The sequence below is a fragment of the Orussus abietinus genome, unplaced genomic scaffold (assembly GCF_000612105.2).
Source record: "Orussus abietinus isolate OABI.00-Male unplaced genomic scaffold, Oabi_2.0 scaffold124, whole genome shotgun sequence".
NCBI lineage: Eukaryota > Metazoa > Arthropoda > Insecta > Hymenoptera > Orussidae > Orussus > Orussus abietinus.
Window position 1 is genome coordinate 211,231 of NW_019394296.1, and position 21,730 is coordinate 232,960.

Consider the following 21,730-nt stretch of genomic DNA (forward strand, 5'->3'; position numbering starts at 1 on the left):
AAACAGTCAAATAAACAACAACACGTTTACCCCGGTTTATGCCGACTCACTAAGGAAATTTGCATTCCGGCTCGCAGCCTGGAGGTTTTTCTCTCAGAAAAGTCAGCAGATCGAAGAAGAGCCTTGGCAGCTGGAAAGCACGAAATCTCGAATGGCCAAAAACTCGCGACTTCTCACCTAGAATCGAAATTGGCCAAACGAGTTATGCTAAACAAAATCACCACGTGGATTGGTCGATTCTCTCCAGGAGGGGGTCGATCATAAGATCTCGCTTCGAAACATCATTTTATTGGCTATGTAGCAAAATACCTATTATGTATAATTAAATATTTGGCGTCGCACGATTTCCGGGCCAGAGGAATCGTTCGTATCAATATACAATATGCGAATGTGGCCAGATCGGATATGGGCAGTGTCCGTGAGTAGTACGATAAAATAAACTTAAGGCTCCATATATAAATTTACGATATAAATTATATATTACTTTACATACTAGGCAGTATGCTAGGCACTTGGGGAGGTGTAAAAAAGTGGAAGGAGAGAGGGAAGGAGAACGGTGAGAAAAGTGGACAGAACTCGCAGAGCCGATTACGGCGAGGGAGCAACGTGAGAAACCGTCGCTAACGAGGGAAAAGTGGATCAAACGAGGTAAGCCCTATCGTTCGTACGATATCATTTATCTCGTATCTTCAATAGCCGTACTCGCGTACGATTTCATTGACCATGGCCATGTACCACCACGGGGTGGAAGCAACAAAGTGAAATTAACTAATTAATTAATTAGCAAACTAGGATATAGGGTCGTCCCGCGTGGTCCACTTTACCTCGTTCTCCGGAAACGTTAGAAATTACAAGAAAAAAAAAAGTAGGAAAAAAATGTAAATTTCGGAAGGAAATAACGCCTAAAGAAGGGGAAACGTGATAGTACGCGCAGCCGGGGTAAATCGTCAGGAAACATCCACTCCTCTCTCGATTTCGCCCAGGTCGAATCAACGAGGGACCGAAAGGAGGAGATGCCTTTTTTTCGAAAACCTCGGGTGTCCCTCCCCCCTCCCCTCGTCGGTTACCTCGACTTCGTCTAGGTTTTCCTCGGGTTTCCTTCGTTCGGGTAGATGTCCCTGGTTAGGTCGATCGATCACGACGGCTTCGCGGCGTCGCCGGATCGCTCGGTCGCCTTTACGTATTCTTTATACAGACTTGGCAGCGACTTATTCTAGACCTCAGGTTTCCAGCCTTCAGGGTCTGCTTCTCTGGCCTCTGGAACTGCTGGCTGTCCTCGATGGTTGCCATCCAGAAGCTGAACTCGTTCGCGTAGTAATGGCAGTGGCCCTTGGCGCCGTTGCACTCAATGAACGGAGTCGCCCGGAAGTCTTCCAGGCAGGATCCAGGACTCGACAGGGACTGCCCGCCGCCCTGGGCTCCGGCTCCCGTGTGCTGAAAACAAGACGAAATGTTTACCATCGCGTATAAAATATAGCGAAGCGAAAAGCTTAACGACTGTCCCAAAAGCCGGTATTAATTTCATGTGATAGTGGATACGTGACCGCCACGCGTTGGAAGGAAGAACTTCCTTTTTATTCTTATATCATTTTAAATGTCAATAATGAACTGGGAGAATAACCCGCTAACACCGATGAACATGTTTCCGCAAATTGTTTCAACGCTAACACGCAAAGAAGAACATAAATAGTAATTAACTGTTAAACAAATAACATAAGCGTTTCATTTTTCGTTACGCTCCCATTTTTTAACGTGAGAACTTACCCTACCGTGGCATAAGAAGTTTCAGCGCAGACTTATCGGCTTTAATGTACTCGTGTATATGTTAAAAAAAAAGTTAGAAATTGAAAGTGCAGTGAAGCTATAATATCGATATTATTTTTAAAAAATTGTACCAGGTCCCTAAAACTTCATTTGTACATCTTTTTAACTTAACTTAACTTTTTTTTAACCATTCTGGACTGACTCCTGTAGTATTCTTTCGAAGTTTACGAGATGTGTTGAACTTCTTTGCATCTATACCTTATCACTGTTTTAAGTTCTGCCCTGAACGCGATTCCAGTTTGCATTCATTTTTTCTTTTACCCATCATCTGGAAGCTTCTGACGTCAATACGTACCATTACGAAACTGTATCCTATCCAAAGACCAGACCATCCTCCAGGACACTCTGGGATGCTTAAAGACTGACTATGAATCGCCAACACGTTGGCCGGCACCTCGCAAACGACGCACCTGGTAATAAAAATTAACGATTAACAAAATGATTTACCGATTATTCAGTTACAAATTTCCCTGACGCGTACAAATGTAAACAGGTTCACTAACATTTGCCCAAAATGAATAAAGAATGCCTCAGTCACCAAACCGTGTACCTAGACACAGATCGTATGTATACATACACAACTTTCCATGAATCCTCGAAATATTAATATTTAGACTTCTATAACGCCACGTGACCTTAAAGTCACCCGACGAAACCTAACGTAACACGTTATCATTGTACCCCTCCTTTGCGACCGCGGAACTTGTTGATAAATTGTAAATTTATCAAAATGTAAATGTCAAAAAATGTACATAAACCGCACGTTCATAAACATGCAGTCTGTTGACATCAGAAGGTAAAGATTTGCAAATTTCCCGATATATCGATTTTTGGCTTAAATAAAAAAAGAAAAAAAAACAGATTACAGAGGGTTAAGCGATAATAATAAATACTACGTGCATTTTTTCATAAGGTCAAATACTAGCGATCCGAAACGATTTGATCGGGAATTAAATTTCAACAAAAGTCCACTATTTCAAGCAGAAGCAAATGGCGGGCTCTGAAATTCCCTCGGAATTCCACACTACCTGGAGATATACTCCTCGATCGCTGATTCCTCGACCGGCATCATCGGGATGGGACTGTTGGTCGACAGCCAATAAGAGCGGTCGTTGCGGCTGGCGTAGTGGCAGACGTTGTTGACGTCGCAGAATAGGAAGGGCATCGTCGAGAACTTTCTTACGCACGAGCCGGCATAACCTGTTCCGATTAAATTTATAGGACGAGTCGGATTTAAAAGAAATCAAATAGAAACGCGCCGAGCCCTCCGCGTCCCACCACTAACCTAACCCAACCCTGTTCGAGAGAACGCACACAACCCTCCCCGGAGGCTATACGTGCGAAAGACGAGAATGGACACAGATCCGACCTCCAATGTACATCCAGACTTCAAATTCTAGATGTTCATTGGCAATGCGTTGCGCAGTTGTATAATTAAAATCTCTAGGTGAAACCTGATTACGGTATCGACGATGTTATTTATCGACGAGGAGGAGATATAAGGAAAAAGTCTCCTGATCAAATTCGATAGCCTACTGCACCGAGGGACTCCGCAGGAGGATCCTGGGAAGATTTTGAAAGACTCATTGTTTGAACTTATGTTTTGGTCTACTGCAACTTTTATGGCCTCAAAATATCTATGATTCAAATGACGATACTTAGTTATTACATGACCAAAAGGAACTAACTGGAATCTCACTTTGCGAACAATTATTACTAGGAATATTTAACTTGAAAGCGAACGTAGGCTATTAAAATGGAGGTTTGGGTGGTTTCATGTTGCAAAATCAAAAGGGATTCAAATAATTTAGGTTGTTCTCTCGAGGTAGCAGGATTGTGGAAATAAATAACGTATTTAGATAATAACGTTTTTTGTGACATGAGAGCGTAATGATCGCCAATAACGACAAGGGCTATGATCTCACCTAAGTCCTGAGAGTGTGCTCTTTCGTCCCCATCGGTGTAGAGGAGACTGTATCCTTCCCATAGCTTGATGTGTCCTGGCTCACAGACGGGAACACTTTGGCTCTGACTATGCCTGACCAGGAGGATACCCGTGAGATAATCAGCAGCCGATTCGCAGGGCGCTCCTGGTTCTCCCGGGGGACCCGACAGACCCGCTGGACCCTGAAGCCCCGGCAGTCCAGGGGCACCGGGCGGTCCCGCCAATCCCGGCAATCCCGAGGGACCAGGAGGTCCGTTGTATCCTTGAGCACCCTTCGGTCCATCCAATCCTGGGAATCCTGCAGGTCCAGACGGTCCCTTCTCTCCGGGAGGACCCGCTGGTCCAACCGGTCCTATTGCGAAAAAAGAAACACGTAATTTAACATATTTCAACAACTAAGAACTAAGATCGATGTACTCATCCACTGGTAAGTAATGTAATTTAATTGCGTTATCCTACGCGTGAAGTAGGACGAATGGGGAATGGTTGATCACAAAAGTATGAAAATTTGACTTACCCGGAAGTCCTCTATCTCCCTTAGATCCTCTTTGTGGTTCGAGACAATCTTCACCCTTTTCTCCCTTCAGTCCTGGATAGCCTACAGGTCCTGTAAGTCCTGGAGGTCCAGAATACCCCGAGTCACCCTTCTCTCCCGGTGACCCTGGAACGCCGTCTATTCCATTCCAACCTCGATCACCCTTTTCTCCGGGAATTCCGTCTAATCCTCTGGGACCTAGACAAGAATAATGGATTTAGTGTGATATTACTCAAACGTCTTTCAATTTATATTATGACGTTGGGATGAGATAAATGTAATTATAGATACACAATTACAATTACATTTATTGCTTTCTGAAACACATCTCGGAATAAAAGTATCACAAAAGGGAGCTTACCGGTCAGACCGCGATCTCCTTTCTCTCCTGGCGCACCGAAGAGCCCAGGAGGACCTTGATCTCCCTTTGGTCCTATTTCTCCTGGCAAGCCTGGAGGTCCATCAAAGCCTGGAGGTCCATCGCGTCCTGGAGCTCCTAAGAGACCTGGAGGGCCCGTGTCTCCCTTTTCTCCAGGAGGTCCAGGTGGTCCGTAAAGTCCTCGGTCTCCCTTATGTCCAGGAAGTCCAGGGAATCCTGTCTCACCTTTCTCCCCTGGGAGACCAGATAACCCATCGCGACCATGTTTTCCCATGAGTCCAGGAAGACCCTTCTCTCCTTTGGTGGTTAAGCCAGGAAGTCCAGGAGGACCAGCGGGACCTCTATCGCCTAATTTCAATGAACCATTTGTATAATACATTGCAATCAAATTATTATTAGAATGGGAATCGGAAAAATGTATTTTTAAAACGAACCCTTCGGTCCTGGTAGACCAGGTATTCCAGGGCTACCAGGTACTCCCATTAAACCTCTGTCTCCTTTCTCTCCTTCCAATCCAGGTCGTCCTAGTAGTCCTCTGTCACCTTTCTCGCCGTCCAGTCCAGGGAATCCTGGAGACCCTGGTTCTCCCTTCTCGCCTTTAACGTTAACTGTCAATCCCGGAGGACCACGATCTCCTTTGTCTCCAGGTGCCCCAGAAAATCCAGGAAGACCAACCTCGCCTGAAAAATTTTTTTTTAGAAACAATTCAATCAGTTTAAATATCCTTCATATTGGAGGAACCGTTGAATGACGAAACAAATACCAGCAAGTCCGCGTTCTCCCTTAGCTCCATCGAATCCGGGTATTCCAGGAGATCCTCTGTCACCATCGGGACCAGGGAAACCAGGAGGTCCTTGAGGCCCTACATCGCCATCTAACCCAGGAATACCATCAAGTCCGGGCTTTCCTGGTTCTCCGTAAGATCCAACAGGTCCCTTAAAAATTCACAAACCATCCAATGACTCTTTCACATTTTCATTTTTCTGTTGAGAAAGGAAGTTATAACAATTATTTCTTACGACATCTCCTTTGAGGCCTGGGAATCCTCGAACTCCCTGGTCGCCTTTTGGTCCTTGTAATCCCGGAAGTCCATCTCGTCCCGGTCGTCCTGCTTCTCCCTTCATTCCCGGATGCCCATCGCGTCCAATTCCAGGTCTACCGGCTTCACCCTTTAATCCGTCAATACCATCTCTTCCGGCAGGTCCTGGGGGACCGCGAATTCCGGGCATTCCCGGTTCTCCCTTTTGACCCTTCTCTGATGCTCGTCCTGCCTCTCCTTTCCTGCCCTAAAAAAATTAATAAAAGGTGGTTACCGTAGCTGTATCGACAACTTTTCTGCTCGTTATGTGAAAAAACAAATTGTACTCAAAATTACTTACCGGAAGTCCCTGTGGACCACGATCTCCCTTAACGCCTTCAAAACCGATGGGTCCTACCAATCCTGGTGCACCTTCCGGACCGGTATCTCCTTTCGGACCAACAGGTCCGGGTAGGCCTGGTTTTCCTTCCATTCCTGGCAGACCAGGGAATCCTGGAGCACCTTTCTCGCCTCTCTCTCCTTTTAATCCTGTCAATCCTTCCACTCCAGGTCGACCAGCAGCCCCAGGGATTCCTCGTCTTCCGGGATATCCTTTGGGACCGTCGATTCCAGGCTCACCTCGGTCTCCTTTAACTCCTGGGAAGCCGGGTAGCCCAGCTCTGCCAGGTTCTCCCGGCAGTCCTGGTTCACCTGTACATTATTTGATTATGTAATATCAGTACATTGCGTTTACATATTTTCAAAATCAATCTTATGATAAACATTAATCAAATATATTTACTAATTCCAGTTTACTTAATAACAGATCTCAGAACTAAACGGTCCAAAATTATTTCACGGTATAAATATTCAGGACCTTTTTTACCCTTTCCCGAAACTCCTTACACGGTATATTTTAATAAATAAATATTAATTGTACCAAGTAAAAATTAAAAGGTAATGTAATCATAGGGTACCTTTGCGACCATCGACTCCAGGAGTTCCAGGAATTCCTGAAGGACCTGGAGGACCCAGAGGTCCTGTATCTCCTTTCTGTCCCGGTGCACCCGGAAGTCCGTTCAATCCTGGAATCCCGACGTCTCCCTTTTCTCCAGTGAAACCAGGCAATCCTGGGAATCCAACAGGTCCATCTTTACCCGGAGGACCAGGCAAGCCTTTTTCTCCCCTCTCGCCCGGAGGTCCTGTCAGTCCTGGACTACCCTGGACGGATATTCCTGCCTCTCCCTTGACTCCCTTCGGAGCGGCAGCACCAGGGAATCCTCTGGGTCCTTCACGTCCTGGCTCTCCTGGGAATCCCATAGGACCCATATTTCCCTTATCTCCTCTAGGTCCAGGCGATCCTCTAGGTCCCACAGGACCTGGGGGTCCGATTGCGCCAACTGGGCCAGCCGGGCCCTGAAATAAAAAATTAATAATAGCAGCATAAATATCTCATTTTATCTGTAGCGTATAACCTGATTAATTTCTATGTATTAATTAATTGTAATTTGAAAATAGCACTTACGGTGAAACCTTGAACACCTTTGTCTCCTGGTATTCCATCCCTTCCAGGAGGACCAGGTTCACCTTTCTCTCCAGGAGTTCCTCTGTCGCCTTTGAATCCTTTTTCGAGGTTTAATGGTGGACACTGCCCTGAATATCATATCGGGAAAAGAAATTAATCTACGAAGCCTTCTCGTGAAGTAATAAGAGTCAGTTGAAATACAGATAGCGAAGACCTACCCGGTTCTCCCTTCAGACCATATAATCCTGGTTCTCCTTTCGGGCCAGGATATCCTGGAAGCCCTGGTTCTCCAGCATGTCCTTTTATGCTCAATCCTTTTTCTCCTTTACGTCCAGGAGTTCCAGGCCTTCCAGGAGTACCATCTTGTCCTGGGAAACCGCGATCACCCTGTAATGGTCAGAATAAGTGATGTGGATCCAACCGAAAAGATCTTCGAAAAATTGTAAATGCTTACAGGCGTTCCTTTTGGTCCTGGGAAACCACCTAACCCTCTCATGCCTTTCTCTCCTTGAGGTCCTAGAGGACCCGGTGGTCCCTGCCGCCCAGATTCTCCTCGAACTCCCTTGTCACCTTTTTCTTGTTTAAGTAAACTTTCTGGTATAATTGCGGGAACTCCGTCTTCTCCTGGAGGACCTGCGCTTCCTTCGACGCCATCTCTGCCCTAAAGTATCAATAAGGTAGAATGATCAGTCTATTATGCGAATAAATTATTTACATTGTCATAATCAAACCGCAGATTCTGTTATGAAGGACTCACTGCAGGTCCTGGTGGCCCAATAGGGCCTGGAAGACCATCGGCACCTGCTTCTCCAGGGAAACCTCGTTCTCCGGGAGGACCTCGAGGTCCCGGAAGACCTGGACTTCCGTCCAATCCACGATCTCCTTTAGCCCCTCGTGTTCCTGGCAAGCAATCTTGACACCGGCCTCCTATCTCTCCCTTTTCACCGGGCATTCCTGGGAATCCTGGTGACCCGTCACGTCCAGCAATTCCAGGTTCACCAGGAAGACCCGGAGCCCCAGGAGCTCCTGGTATCCCGTTCAAAGAATCACCGGGACGTCCTCGTACTCCCGCGTAACCTCTTTCTCCTTTTTGTCCCTTCTCTCCGTCGACTCCTGGTAACCCATCCATTCCTTTGGGACCCTAAATTTAATAGGATTATTTAAATATATATTTACCTAGAAAATTACTTCTTCAAATAATTATAAGTGGACACTCACCACAATGGACATTCCTTTTTCTCCCATTGGGCCACGAGGTCCAACTGGACCTGGAGGACCATCGAAACCACGCGGACCTGCTTCTCCTGGGAATCCTGTAAGACCTGGTTCACCTTTCGATCCCTTATCTCCAGGAAGTCCCTCGGGACCTGGAATACCAGGTTGTCCTGAACCTCCTTGAGGACCGATAGGCCCTCTTGGTCCCGGATCTCCTGGATAACCATCCGTCCCTCGAGGTCCAACTGGTCCTGGGAAACCTCGCGGTCCCTTTGGTCCCGGTGGTCCCGGAGTTCCTTTTCCTCCCTAAAATAATTTCAAATATTCATAAATAAAAATTATCAAAATTCGAAGTACAGGGTTAATTCTTTTGACATTTAAAGTGCCTATCGAACGCGGCTAATTGCTATTTACAGTATTTTGCCCTGATTAAATTAAGTACGTAACATCTTGGTCAGACCAAATTGCCGTGTACGAAATGAATAGATTAAAAGGATTTACTTACTCCAGGTGGACCAGCGGGACCACGTAATCCGGGCACTCCCATTGGTCCATCGCGACCAGATTCTCCTTTTCTACCAGGATGCCCTGGAAGACCATCTAGCCCATCATATCCTCGGTCACCTTTATGACCCGGTGGCCCTGGCGGTCCAGAGAACCCATCTCTTCCCTAAACACGCAAATTCGGTGAAATCCATTATAAGTATACACTTCTTCTACATAATAAGTCAAAATATACATACTCGAATTCCTGGGGCTCCAGGAAGACCCTTCTCTCCCTTCATTCCTGACCCTCCAGGGATTCCATGATCGCCTAGTGGACCAGGTTCTCCCTTCATCCCGTCCGGTCCAATGTCTCCCTAGAATTAAGGATTAAATAATTTTTTATATCGATTGGGCCATATTTTAATCGATTAAATATACAATTAACTACAAACCTTATCACCCTTTGGACCTGGTTCTCCTGTGGCTCCTATCATCTTGGTGAATCCAGTAAGAGGAACAAGAGGTGCTGAGATTCCCGGTGGTCCAAGTTCTCCTTTCTGACCTTTGTCACCTTTTATTCCTTCGAATCCCACACCCATGTTACCCTTCTCTCCTTTTGGCCCTGGGCCTCCCGGTATTCCCTGAAATGAAGGTCATACAATTAAATACTGTGGTATTAATAACGAAATTAAGACACTGGTTAAACTTCGAGGTTCACTCCAAAATCGTTAGTCGCGTGAAACATTTCAGACGACACAAAAACGGTATGCAGTACTACTAGCGATGAGCAACTAATCATTTGGGTACAAATTGTCAAATTTAAATCCTTATCGCGACGTATTCCACAATACTATAAAAAAAATCGTCACTATGTACACGGTGTGTTTCCGAAATAATCAAGTACCGGCGTGAAGATGTACTTACGTATGGTCCGCGTTCTCCCTTAAATCCTTGACGACCACGGTCTCCTTGAGGTCCAGGTGGTCCAGGAGGACCTCTAACTCCGTCTATTCCAGGCTCTCCCTTTTGTCCAACTGTGAACGCTCCAGCATACGCCGGTTGTCCTTTGTCACCTTTGGAACCAGGTATTCCGGGAACTCCTCGTGGTCCTGGTTCTCCTGGAAGTCCATGCCGACCTGGAGCACCCTGCAAAATTAATTTAATACTCAGAAAGGACTCCATTAGCACGACGTGCCCCCTAGTGAATGTTCAATAGGAAAATAAAATAAATTCAAGTGCCACAAGTCGCTTTATATCGATTTAAATTGTATGCAAATCTTACTCCATGACCATTGACTTACATCGGTACCGTTGCAACCATCCCTGCCAGGAAGCCCAGGGGATCCCGAAGGTCCTTGCACTCCAGGTATTCCGTTGATACCAGGAAATCCTGGCATTCCCATTTTACCCTATAATTTAATTAAAAATACATTACATTTATCTTTAAAAGTACCTAAAGATTTTAAATAATATACAAGTTCCTATGGCCAATTACATATTTATCACGCAGGGTCGTTAAAAAATGAAAATCTTCGTGAAGGTGGATAATGTAAGCTCGAAGGAGAATTCCTCCGTTTTGGCATCCTTGAAAACAGATTGAAATAAAAAGAACTTATTAAAGCTTACCCGGTCTCCCTTAGAACCTCGTGGTCCTTGCGGTCCAGGGTCTCCTTTTTCTCCTTTTGGCCCTAAAAGTCCTTCGGTTCCTGGGAAACCACGTTGACCCTTCGGTCCTTGCGGTCCGACGATACCGGGAGGTCCCTAGACACATCACGCTAAATCAGGCCATCACTTCCAGACATAATTCAACAAACTTTGATAACAAGTTCCATAAATTCATATTTCTTCCTGTTCCTGCACGACTTATCACGCTGATGAACCGAGAGATCCTTCGAGTTCAGCCGAGTAGCTTTCATACTAAATCCTTTCTTCCTCCAGAATTTTTTCCGGCGGAATATTGTAATTGACTCAAAAAAATGGACACGTTTTCGTTTACTTTTTATGAATAAAGATAATTGTTAAGCGCGATACTTACGCGAGACCCTTTCTCCGCGAAACATTTTGGCACGCAGCAGTCCGAACCCTTGCAGTTTCGACGTTCCCCAGGGGCTGGTACTGCCGAGTAGCTACTAGGGTAGTTTCCACTGTCATTGGTGCGACTACCGGTCTCATAATTATATCCGATACCACGGTTTCTGTTATACACATCACCGTTTCCATTGTCATTGGTGCGACCGCCGGTCTCGTAATTATATCCAGTACCGCGATTTCTGTTGTATGGATCGTAGGCACCCTGACCACCATAATTCTCTCCAGGTTCCAGGGGATAATTCCCGGAGGAGTCACCGTGTTTCACGGCGCTTTCTTCCTCCGAATACCCTGGATGAGACACTCTACTATACTTCCGCCTTTGCTTGATCATTTTAACTAGGGATGCGTTAAAATGTGTTAATTGGATGAGTGATGATGAGATGCATGATAATAAGTTTATAAGCATGCAGTCATTATCGAGGAGTAAATCCTGACAGTGAAATAATTATGCGTGTATGAAATATGGAGACGAAAATGTAGCTAACGTATGATCGGTATCATGTGGATCTAAGCTCACTGTAATATAGAACCATACAACCTTCATTTTTTATTTTGCATGATGCAGCATGGGTTAAAGTAAATTAATGTGAAAAATGATACGGTTATTATAACGAGTTTAAAATTCGTATGGCTGTGAAATAATGTTCGTTCACAGTAAGCCGATTAAAATCGCAAAAATGGAATGACACGTGCCTTGATTATAGCATTACCCTTCGTATCACACCAATGTGGGTTAAGGCAGATTAATGCAGCGAATATTTTAGGGATATGAAATGAAGAAATAATAAAAAATTGAGGTATACCTCGATCAGTCTCATATCCAGGCCAGGATGGTGCACCGTTATCGTATCTTGCCTCTGTATCATCGTCGACACCTTCAGGTTTTTCGATGTCACCACGGGAGTTAACGTGAACAACCGGTCGTGGCCTTTCCCGTGTAAAATTGTATTGCTAAATGCACAGAAACGAGTACAAATATGAAATAAAAAAGTCTGGCACCAAGCGGAGATAATATTCATGAAAAGAGGTCATTTTATTGTCCCAAGTTTTTTTTTGATATTATCGAATGTATAAAATTGAATCATTTATTAACCTCCGAATGTACAGAATTACGATTTAATATTAATCAGAATTCATTTTAAATAATTGAATCAACAAAATATCGAAGAATTTGTTATTAGCTTTTAGATGTTCCTTTGGGAAAGATAAATGAAAAAGTGGAGAACAAGTAAGAAATGATCATATAAGAGTTAAATTCCCGTTTCGCTTATCTATTTCTAATCATTTCAGTATTCATCTGGGGGACGGAAATAAGTCGATATCCAGAATGTTATTCTGGGAAATTTTAAGACACCATAAATGGTTGGCCTTCACCGTCTCGCATTTGACATCAACTTTATACGAAAATATGTACGCTCTTGCTTTGTCAATTCCATGAACCACTGGTCATGACCCTTGACTCAGTATCAACAGACCAGTTCCCAAAATATGAATCTATATTTTCTCGTGACAGCCCTACCTACAAAAAAAGCACTACTTCCACTGTACTCCGGCAGATAAAAGACAGTGACTCATGTACGAAATTAAAGTGACGACTACGGCGAAAAGAAGCTGTACTCCCCCTTCGAGATGGCAGATATTTTCGTCTCTCTCTTTCTAGATACTTAGAATCTGCGAAATAAAATGGCAACGGAGACACCTCTTTTCTGTATTATTTAGTCATGTTAAATATTCCTTGTAACCCCAATAGTCCGATTCCTCCAATCGCTTCTTTCTGTTTCCCAGTTGTACAGTCGATCTTCGACGGAAGTTCAAAGTGATAACGAGGTCCGTTATCATATGAAATAACGACGGTCGTTGCGACGGTAGCGTCTTAAACGCGAACGAAAATAGAACAACGTCATCTCAAGATCTCAATAACCGACGTGCAAAAAATTCGAATTTTTATATAATTCCCTATCAGGGAGCGACAAATGTTCATCGAGTACAAAATCTCAATGTTACATGCTACATCGTGAAAATTTAGAAACATTTTTAATACATCATTTACTTCTCATAAGATTCGTACAATAATAGGCAGATGCTCCGATTACAGGAGGCTGTCAAGTGACTCAAATATATAACAATCATTGACTCATTGACTCATTGACCGATTCACAGAATGCGGTACGTGTAATGAATAATCTCGATAATTGAGAGGTCATTATCAGCCGATTCGAGTATGAATAATTCGATCTCCAATGCACCGAGACTTAGCGTCCGATATGAAAGGAAATACGAGACTATCCTCTAAGTAATGAACACCTCGTAAAAGGGTGATAGTCTAGGGGTCGTCGATCGTCAAAGGAATTTTTATGTCAGATTCACTTCGCCTTGGTCGATGACATAAGTGAACGGAGAATGATGCACGGCGTAAGTAGCTACCGTGAGTAATTGCACGGACTCGAATGTGGAACAGGACATAATTCGATACGATACGCATCGGAAAAGTTGGGACTCATGATAACTCGAAAGTTCGTCGTATTCGACTGTACTCGTACGCACACTAGCAAGAGTTATTACTTCGAGTACAATAGGGAGGAATGAGAGATGTTAACTGCAATATGCGGCCTTGCTAATTGTAACCGTGGCGTCATCCTCGTTTAATGAAGACGCAATGCGCATGTACAAATTAATTGGATATGCAGACACGACTCGATGCACAATATGGCGCAATTTGTGAAAAACTATGATTTACGTTATTTTCTAATTAAATTTTTTGTCTCCTACTACCTGTAGAATATAGAATGAAGTCATTGATTAAATAGAGGGGAAATGAGAAGCGAAATTATATAAATATCTATATCTTATAGGTATAAAAATGGCTGGACGGAATCCTGAAATACGAAATCGAAAGCTTCACTTTACGCTAATTTATCGAATTTAATGCGTGGTTAGTTTATCACAAACCTCGGTAAACATACTACACAATTTAATAGAAACGACCGAGTCGGAGGTGATCATTAAAAATGGCAAGCTATAAATTATCCGCCAGCCATCCTTCAGAATGTCATATCTGTCGGCCTTATGACTGATGCCAGTGAAAGCAGTTCAATGCCTTAATAAGCAAGATCCAGCCACCTCGGAGAGAGGAGGAAGAAACGAAGATAGGAACCACGAGAGCGAGCGAGAGAGCCGATCCCGGGGATCCCGGGGGAGCAGCGGTTACCCGATCTGATTGCTCGAAATTGATCTCTTCCGATGCAAATCGTCGGAACTCGTCACACTTGACCAGTCTTGATCTTGATCTTGATCCTTACCGTGTAAGCGATTAATCGAACAGTGACGGACTGGAAATGAAAATATTTTACGCTGATTGCCTCGACAAACCAAAGCCATGCTCGGGTGCCTCGGAAATGGAAATAAACGGGGCTGAGCAATTTTGAAATGCCTGCCAACCTTTTCCTTTTCTTCTTCAATTTGTACAATTCGTAAGCTCGGCGACAAAACCCGCGGAGAAAAATCGGGAGAATTTAGACGAGTTGAGATTAAGCGTCGAACCGACTGGGCGCCGATGGCGACACGGAGAGGTCCGTTTAACGAAGTTAACCTAATTTTCTTATTTCTGATAGGAGATATCTTCCCGCGACGGTTCAAGAATTGTCCCTTTTATCGACATCATGGCCGCCACTTCGTGAAACCGAGATTACGCAATTCGAGGGCCGCCGGCGTGTATTGTGACCACTGGCTAGTGTCTCCTCTTTCGTCGCCTGGACCTTCTTCTTCTTCTCTGTTTTTCCCCTCTCTTTCCCTCCCGCGCTCCGCACTTCCGCGCTATCGCGTTATCTCTCTCGCTCGTTCTTCCTCCCCTTCCTCGTCACTTTGGTCTCCATCACAACCCACTTGAGGCAGACGCCGACGTTGGCGTTAACTCTGCCCATAACGCAGCACGCTAATTCGTTACGTAAAGGGGATTGCAAATACTGGGTCACCAGTAGTCCGCAAACCCCTACAAAATCCGGAGGAATTTGGAATAATTGCAGTTTTTACACTTTCGACATTTTTAGATTGATGGAGACTATCCGTATCAGTGGATCTCGGTAACACCGTTGATTTCGGGGAAACCATGCATTTTTTAAATAATGTCTCAAAATATAAAAATTGTTCTATACAAAAGGTATACGTGATAACACGTGGAACAAGTTTTGCACCAACTGTATTTTTATGTAATGCATTACCGAAGCAGGAAACTACCACATTGATTCTTACATCAGGCGCTGACATCGGCATTGACTCCAGACATATATTAGAACATTGACTCGTTACGTACAATGACTCGCAAGTACTGAATCATCAGTGATGTCTCTTATGGCCGAATTTTTCTCCATCGAATACAATTTTTAAAATTAGTTATTATTTTTTTCACGTTCTGCTCGACAAAAATTGTTTGCAATACTTTTGAAAAGCCATGTGTCATAAGATGCGTAATGTAAAACCAGCTACTGCATAGACATGATAATTAAAAATTATTCGTTAACGATTTATAAATTATTCGAGAAAGTGTTACCTAAAATATATCGTACATTGTTAAAATAGAAAAACATTTTTCATTTAAATAAAATACGATAGCGAAACGGTTACTTGACACAGGAGAATGCATGGTTGACGGTTCATTTTTATTGCCATTTAAACTAGGTCCGCTGGATGTCAAGGAAAAATTATAGTCGGAAGCAGATTTGGGATCTCTATTTTAATTCGACTCTTTATAGAGCGGTAGTCAACTCTCGGATTACCGAAATCCGATACCCCCGAAAAACCGGAGGCGTTAAATAAGTAGAGTACAAAAAGAGCCGCATAGAGCACTCTGAGTTGAGAGATTTAAGAGGCATTGTAAACATTGTATCACAAGGCCATCCACTTTGTCATATAAAAACTAAAGAGTACATATACGTTTTTGAAAAATTAAATAAATTTTACGAAAAACCGGAAGTACTTGACCCAACAAAAAAATCCACTCTGACAATATTAAGATTCTTTTAATAACATTAATTTAATATTAAATTAACCTATCCAGAGATACCGAGGAAACCCTTTTTTTTATACTAGAAGAATTTTTTATGACAGATCTATATTATCTTGTGTTAAGGAAAATCTAAGGAAAATTTCGAAAGTCGGTTTGGCTCGCTGGTCCACTTTTCCCGCACGAAAAGAGCTAAGTCGAATATCTATTTCGAAAAATAAGCCGCGGAGCTTATGTCGGAAGGAACGGCCGGATCTTGAGCGGTCCAGCCTGGTTCCAAACTATTTCCAGCAGCTCGCCGGAGTCATTGCATACATCTGACGTAATAAAGTTACAAGAGAAACGGTTGCACCGAATGTGGGCGGACTGGTCCGTCACATATGGAATTGGTCTGTCAATTTTATCACGAGACTTTTGGATAGCATGTGACAAATCCTTCGAAAATTCACATCCTCGTCCCGATTGTCAAAAAGGTGGCAATGAAACGGCAGAGAATTTTACATTCCACGGTATAACAAATCTGGACACTTTTTACAGTTGCAACCCTAATCCGAAGCGTTAATACAGCCCAAAAGGGAAAAAATATGCTTGCATTCTGAAATACTGGCACTGACAAAAGCATCACAAATAATTCACAGACTACTTTCATCTGAAATATGTAAAAGATAGTCACAATCACTTCAACAATTAATATGCAGCTTGATTACAAATCCTCTATCTTACCCTCTAATTATTACAAATCATATGTAAAGTGTAAACATTTTATATGTAAAATGTTACTTTAAAGATAGACCAAGTTCTTTAGCACTAAACAATAATATGCACCGAGACCTTCAATACACATGAAATCCAATGTTCTCATGCGCACATGTGGCGAACGCATGCTGCAAGCTGAGAATCTACGCTTCTTGGTAGAAGCCCCTGTACCTACAAAAAGATTTCTCGGAACCGTATAAACGCTTAAAGTAAACATTCGCAATAAATAACAGAAAAGAAATCCCCACTGGCTGAATCGAGCGTTCCCCGTGTTTATAATAAAACAGATTAACCCCGTATAATCTACATTCCGTGAAAAAAGAAGAAAACGAAGAACCACCTCACGCATCCTTTAACAATTTCCAGTTTATAATCCTGACTGCAAAATTTGATTAACGCCGCTTGTACATAACCTCTCATGTGTGATACTCGTTTCCTCAGCATCCCTCCCGCCATAATGAAGCGCGACATCTCGCAGATGCGAATTCCTGGTATAGAAAGCGTAAAATAATCGAGGCTTTCTCTTGTTCGTATAAGTATTGTACAAACATGAAGCTTATCGAGCAACCCCGATACCGGAATGCAACTCTTGAATAAAGTGCTCGGGTTTGATATGCAGCGGGAAAAAGAAAACGACTCGCGACTGCGTATTCGTACCGTTGCACGTATGCAGCTAAGAACTGCACGGAAATCTGCACGCCTGCATGTGACACGTGTGTGCAGGTGCAGCGTCGACTTGACTTGCAGTCAAGTCGGCGGCGAACTGTAAAGTAAACTGCTCGGGATGAATGAACGAGTAAATGCGAACTGACGTCTCGGTGCAGTGATTAACCCTTTCCATATAGACAGACTGGACGAAAAGAGTCCACATAATATGAGTGTTTTGTTTTAATGTATAATAATTATGTACGTCTGCCGTATAAAATTACGTTTCCAGTCTAGAATAATTTTACGATAAAGTCGCTTTGGATATCTAAAGTATGAGACAATGCACTTATGCGTCCCTGAACTTGGACTGGAGGATTCGATTATTCCTTAAAAAGTTGTATAGGTAATTCCATTATGAAGAAATGTATATTTTGAGCGGTTGTTCAGCGTTTTTGAAAAATCCATTCCGTAAATTAACCGATTCAGGGAAACCGGCTAATGAAACCTTGAATGACTTCAGTGGTGATTATTCAATGGGCGGATTTCGAGGAATGATTGAAAGGACAAAAATCAAGAGACAAGCAATGCCGATAAGGTCGGCGGTTCATTCACAGAGGGTACGAATGAAAGGACAATTGCAACCAGACGCGGCACGATCACTTGAACGTTGTGGAAGAAATTTAAAGAAGAGAATTGTTGAAACGTAGAGTATATATTTAGATTCCTTCTGAAAACAATGAATCTACATGAATCACGTTTATAAATCGTCTTTGCACATTGAAAAAAAAAAACAGAATACAAACATAAAGCATATAGACTTCGTTAAGTCTACTTTTAACCCCTCTCGTAATTCAAGGAAATCTGATACCAATCTGAAGGGGTGACTCTTCAAAATTAATTTCTTGAGCCCTTTGTAAGGTTCAAGGAGCTCCAATAAAGGAAAAAGAAATAGAAAAGGGAAGGCACGCAACTACATTTCTCGCCTCGCAAAGTGGTTAAGTACCGCTTGGACCCTGCCCTAAATTAAATCTGGGATTTGAAAAAGGAGCAAAACGCTAACAGCTCCGCCCACCCAAGACACGTGGATGCACAATGCAGCTGGAACAACGCGTGCAGCGGGGTGCTGTGCGGTTTATGTGTAACCCAAAACCTTCTGTGAACGGCATGCCGGTAATTTTCGAAAGTCGATCTTCTCGTCCTTTGAAGGGCCGCGGAAATGGCATTAACACGCGGAACCACTACCGCACCATCCTACCATCCTACTTGAAACTGAACTTTAGTTGAAATTTGAGATTGACCGATCGCAGGGCCTATTGATCATCGTAGCGAGTCTCCGTGAAAACAGTGCAAGGCTGCTTGACTTATTGCCGGACGTAAGAAATATACAATTGATGCAGAAGACTAATTAATTTCATTATTTGTAGTTAACATCATCGGAAATTCTACCCTAATTGGGACACTACAAAAATGAAACCCTTAGTAAAATGTTCTTACGTACCCCTGAGACGACCGCTACCAAGCAGATTGCGGCTCCGAAGAACCTGTGAACAAAACATACCTGTAAATATATTATTTCATAAATATTCTCAACTGGAATTAGTTATGAAGAATAACGATATTTCGCTGGAGAAACCCAATACCCTGAGTTACAAAACCTCGATGTACATTTAAAACCGCATCTCTAAGACAGAATTTACATCTACTTTGTTTATCTATATTTATCTTGAAGAGGAACCAAAATATCCCATTATTAATTAATGTACCAACTGCCTAAAATAATTAGGCATTATTCCATAAAGGGCTTAAATGTTGAAAAATATACATATCTCTTCAGGTTAAAATAATTAAGCGCATCGGCTTGTGTTTTAAAAATCGATCCTGGTCTTGGTGATCGATCACGCTTCAAAATTAAATCGCCAACTGCGAGTGTTGCAATGTCGACATAATTCGCGATTGCCTCTTCGCGCAACGAGGGCCTGAGGTCGCAGATTGCGTCACCGGCTGCTCCATCGCAGACTCCTCGCAAAGATTCGCATTTCATTAAAAAGCATAATCATTTTTCCCAGCCTCAGGAAATCCGAAAATCGCCACGATGAGCAAGGAAAGGGATCTATCAGGAAGCTTGAAACGTTTTGTCACAAGCGTTCCATCCGCCTCCTCTATCTTATCCTTGCCGCCCATGCAGTATGCAAATGCCCCCACCCCCCCCTGGTTACGCGCCATCCGTCCATCGCGGATGTGGCGCATTCGAGTATTTTTTAAAACCCAAAACAATATTGCCTGCTATCAAGGCAATAGCGCTACTATCAATCGCAATATCGATTACTATCAAATCGAAAAATAGTAGGTATTCCTCGAAATTTAGAAATTTCGAAAATATCTCAAATTATCAGAACCATTTTCTATTAACAGGCATCAAATTGTGCTTACAAGGGACGGCAAGAAATCGCTTTTTAATCAACGATTCCGTGAAATCCGACAGTGATTAACGAGCTCTATTTTGCAAAACAAAAGTATCAAGAAGCATACAGAATAAGTGACATCGCGGAGCACAGATCGATCGTAAAGACGGCAGTCAGGATTGGCATTTAAATCATTCCCAAAATATGAAATTATCTTTTTATTTACCGAAGTACGTAAAAACACTCGAAAAGTTAAACAAAAAATCACAGGGTGAATCGGAGGAGATTAAAACGTCCCAAACTACGATCAATAACTTTGAAATAATTCCCGAAATCCAAAAAAAAAATTAAATCTACCAAACGTCATGTTTTAGAGGTAAAAGAGAAACCCGTGAAAATAGAGAATCTGCTATCTCGGACAAAAAATGAAGCTGCAGTAAACGCACACAGCCGATTCTTTACTTCCTCAAACACATAAACACTGATCTCTTCTCTCAGCGGTAACTCAATTATTTAATAACAAATAAATGAAAAGAAAGCACGGCGCAGCGTTGAAGTCTCCGCGCCAGGCTCTCACCCGTGACAGAGACTTCTTCGGAATCCAGACGCGACGGGTTCAAAGTTACATCTCGGCTTAAGCCAGAATTTTCACTGCACTAGTTATTTGCACATTTCTAAAACATCATTTTCCAAAATCCATGAAAAAGCCTTCTAGATATCTCGGACCGATACAGCTCAAACTCGGAATTCTTCAAAGGGGTTGCCAAAGCCTCTTCCCATAAACGATGAACAAGTCGCGGAAAAGCAGTAAATAAGCACATCGTTGAAATAAAAGCACATAATCTCCTACAGTTAAGTCGAACTAAGACTTTAGCTCCAAGTACCGTTCCCACTAGTTTCCGAATACAGGACAAGCAGAAACGTGACGACGCGATCTGCACCTCGAAGTAGTTGATCGAACCCCTTAGCAGAGGACCACGAACGACGACATTCGCTAATATGAATTTTTCGCGATATCAAACACATCCTTTAGGAAAACTCTCGATCACGAGCACCGATTCCTCCGGTCTTCCGCAGTCCCGAAGTACTTCCCGGCCGATCCAGAGATTCCTCGCCAAAAGTCGAAAAAAAGCCCTCTCTCCGAGTACCCCCTCAGAACGTGGCGAAACCCGGGGGCAGGTTTCCAAGGGGTGGGTCGGCGTTCTCCAGGGGTGGCGGTCCGCGGGGGCCGGAGTGGGAGAGGGAGGGTGGGTGGAGGTGGCTCGGTTTTCCTCAGAATCCCGCGGTTCCGCGAAAGGTGGGACATCAGCAGGTGGAGTCGGCGAAGGGTCGGCGGAATCCCCCTCGGACTTAGAAGCGAACGAGCTCGAGAGAGCTCGAACGAGATCTCGCGAGACCTCGCGGGAGTGAGAGAGAGAGAGAATGAGTGAGAGAGAAAGAGAGAGAGCGAGAGAGAGCGAAGTTCGGAGGAGCGTACTCACCGCAATCCCTCTCGGTTCATGTCGGTCGGGCCGGAGCGCTCGGGAGAGTATCCGAGCTCTCAGCTCGGGGCCTCCGGGCTAACGGGCAAGCAGAAAGTATCGGGCGGCACCGGCACCTTCCTCGGGACGTGCGTGGACCGTCCCATCCAGGGAGGGAAATGAATGAACGCGAAGGAGGGAAGGTGGAGGCGGCGGCGGCGGCTGTGGCGGCGGCGGCGGTGGCGGCGGCGAGCCACGCCAGCTAGAATTCCTCCGCGGTCCTTCGGCCGCGGTTCTTCCTCTTCCTCCTCCCTTCCCGAGCGGGCCGCGCGCGGTCCACCCGACCTCCCACCCCCCGCCCCAGGCCCGAGCGCGGCCCCCGAGCGCGCGGCCTCCTCCGGTCGCGCGTCGCCCCGCGACTGCTGCGCGGCCCAGGAGGCGAGGGAG

At 44.0% G+C, this 21,730-nt stretch overlaps 1 protein-coding gene across 1 annotated transcript; it reads right to left on the reverse strand.

Annotated features, from left to right (window-relative positions):
* Positions 1–268: 268 nt before the first annotated feature.
* Positions 269–21,559, reverse strand: LOC105703231 (collagen alpha-1(IV) chain). Its single transcript, XM_012431463.2, has 26 exons — positions 21,305–21,559; positions 18,920–18,962; positions 11,822–11,969; positions 10,963–11,306; positions 10,554–10,688; positions 10,229–10,336; positions 9,852–10,073; positions 9,380–9,568; positions 9,185–9,301; positions 8,947–9,111; positions 8,445–8,747; positions 7,984–8,367; positions 7,681–7,887; positions 7,445–7,613; positions 7,227–7,354; positions 6,679–7,117; positions 6,063–6,412; positions 5,703–5,969; positions 5,447–5,618; positions 5,118–5,363; positions 4,666–5,031; positions 4,287–4,502; positions 3,750–4,121; positions 2,853–3,024; positions 2,120–2,234; positions 269–1,434 (listed from the first exon to the last, which is right to left on the reverse strand). The coding sequence occupies exons 1-26, from the start codon at positions 21,322–21,324 to the stop codon at positions 1,177–1,179; spliced, it is 5,655 nt and encodes a 1,884-aa protein (XP_012286886.1). The 5' UTR covers positions 21,325–21,559; the 3' UTR covers positions 269–1,176.
* Positions 21,560–21,730: the final 171 nt, after the last annotated feature.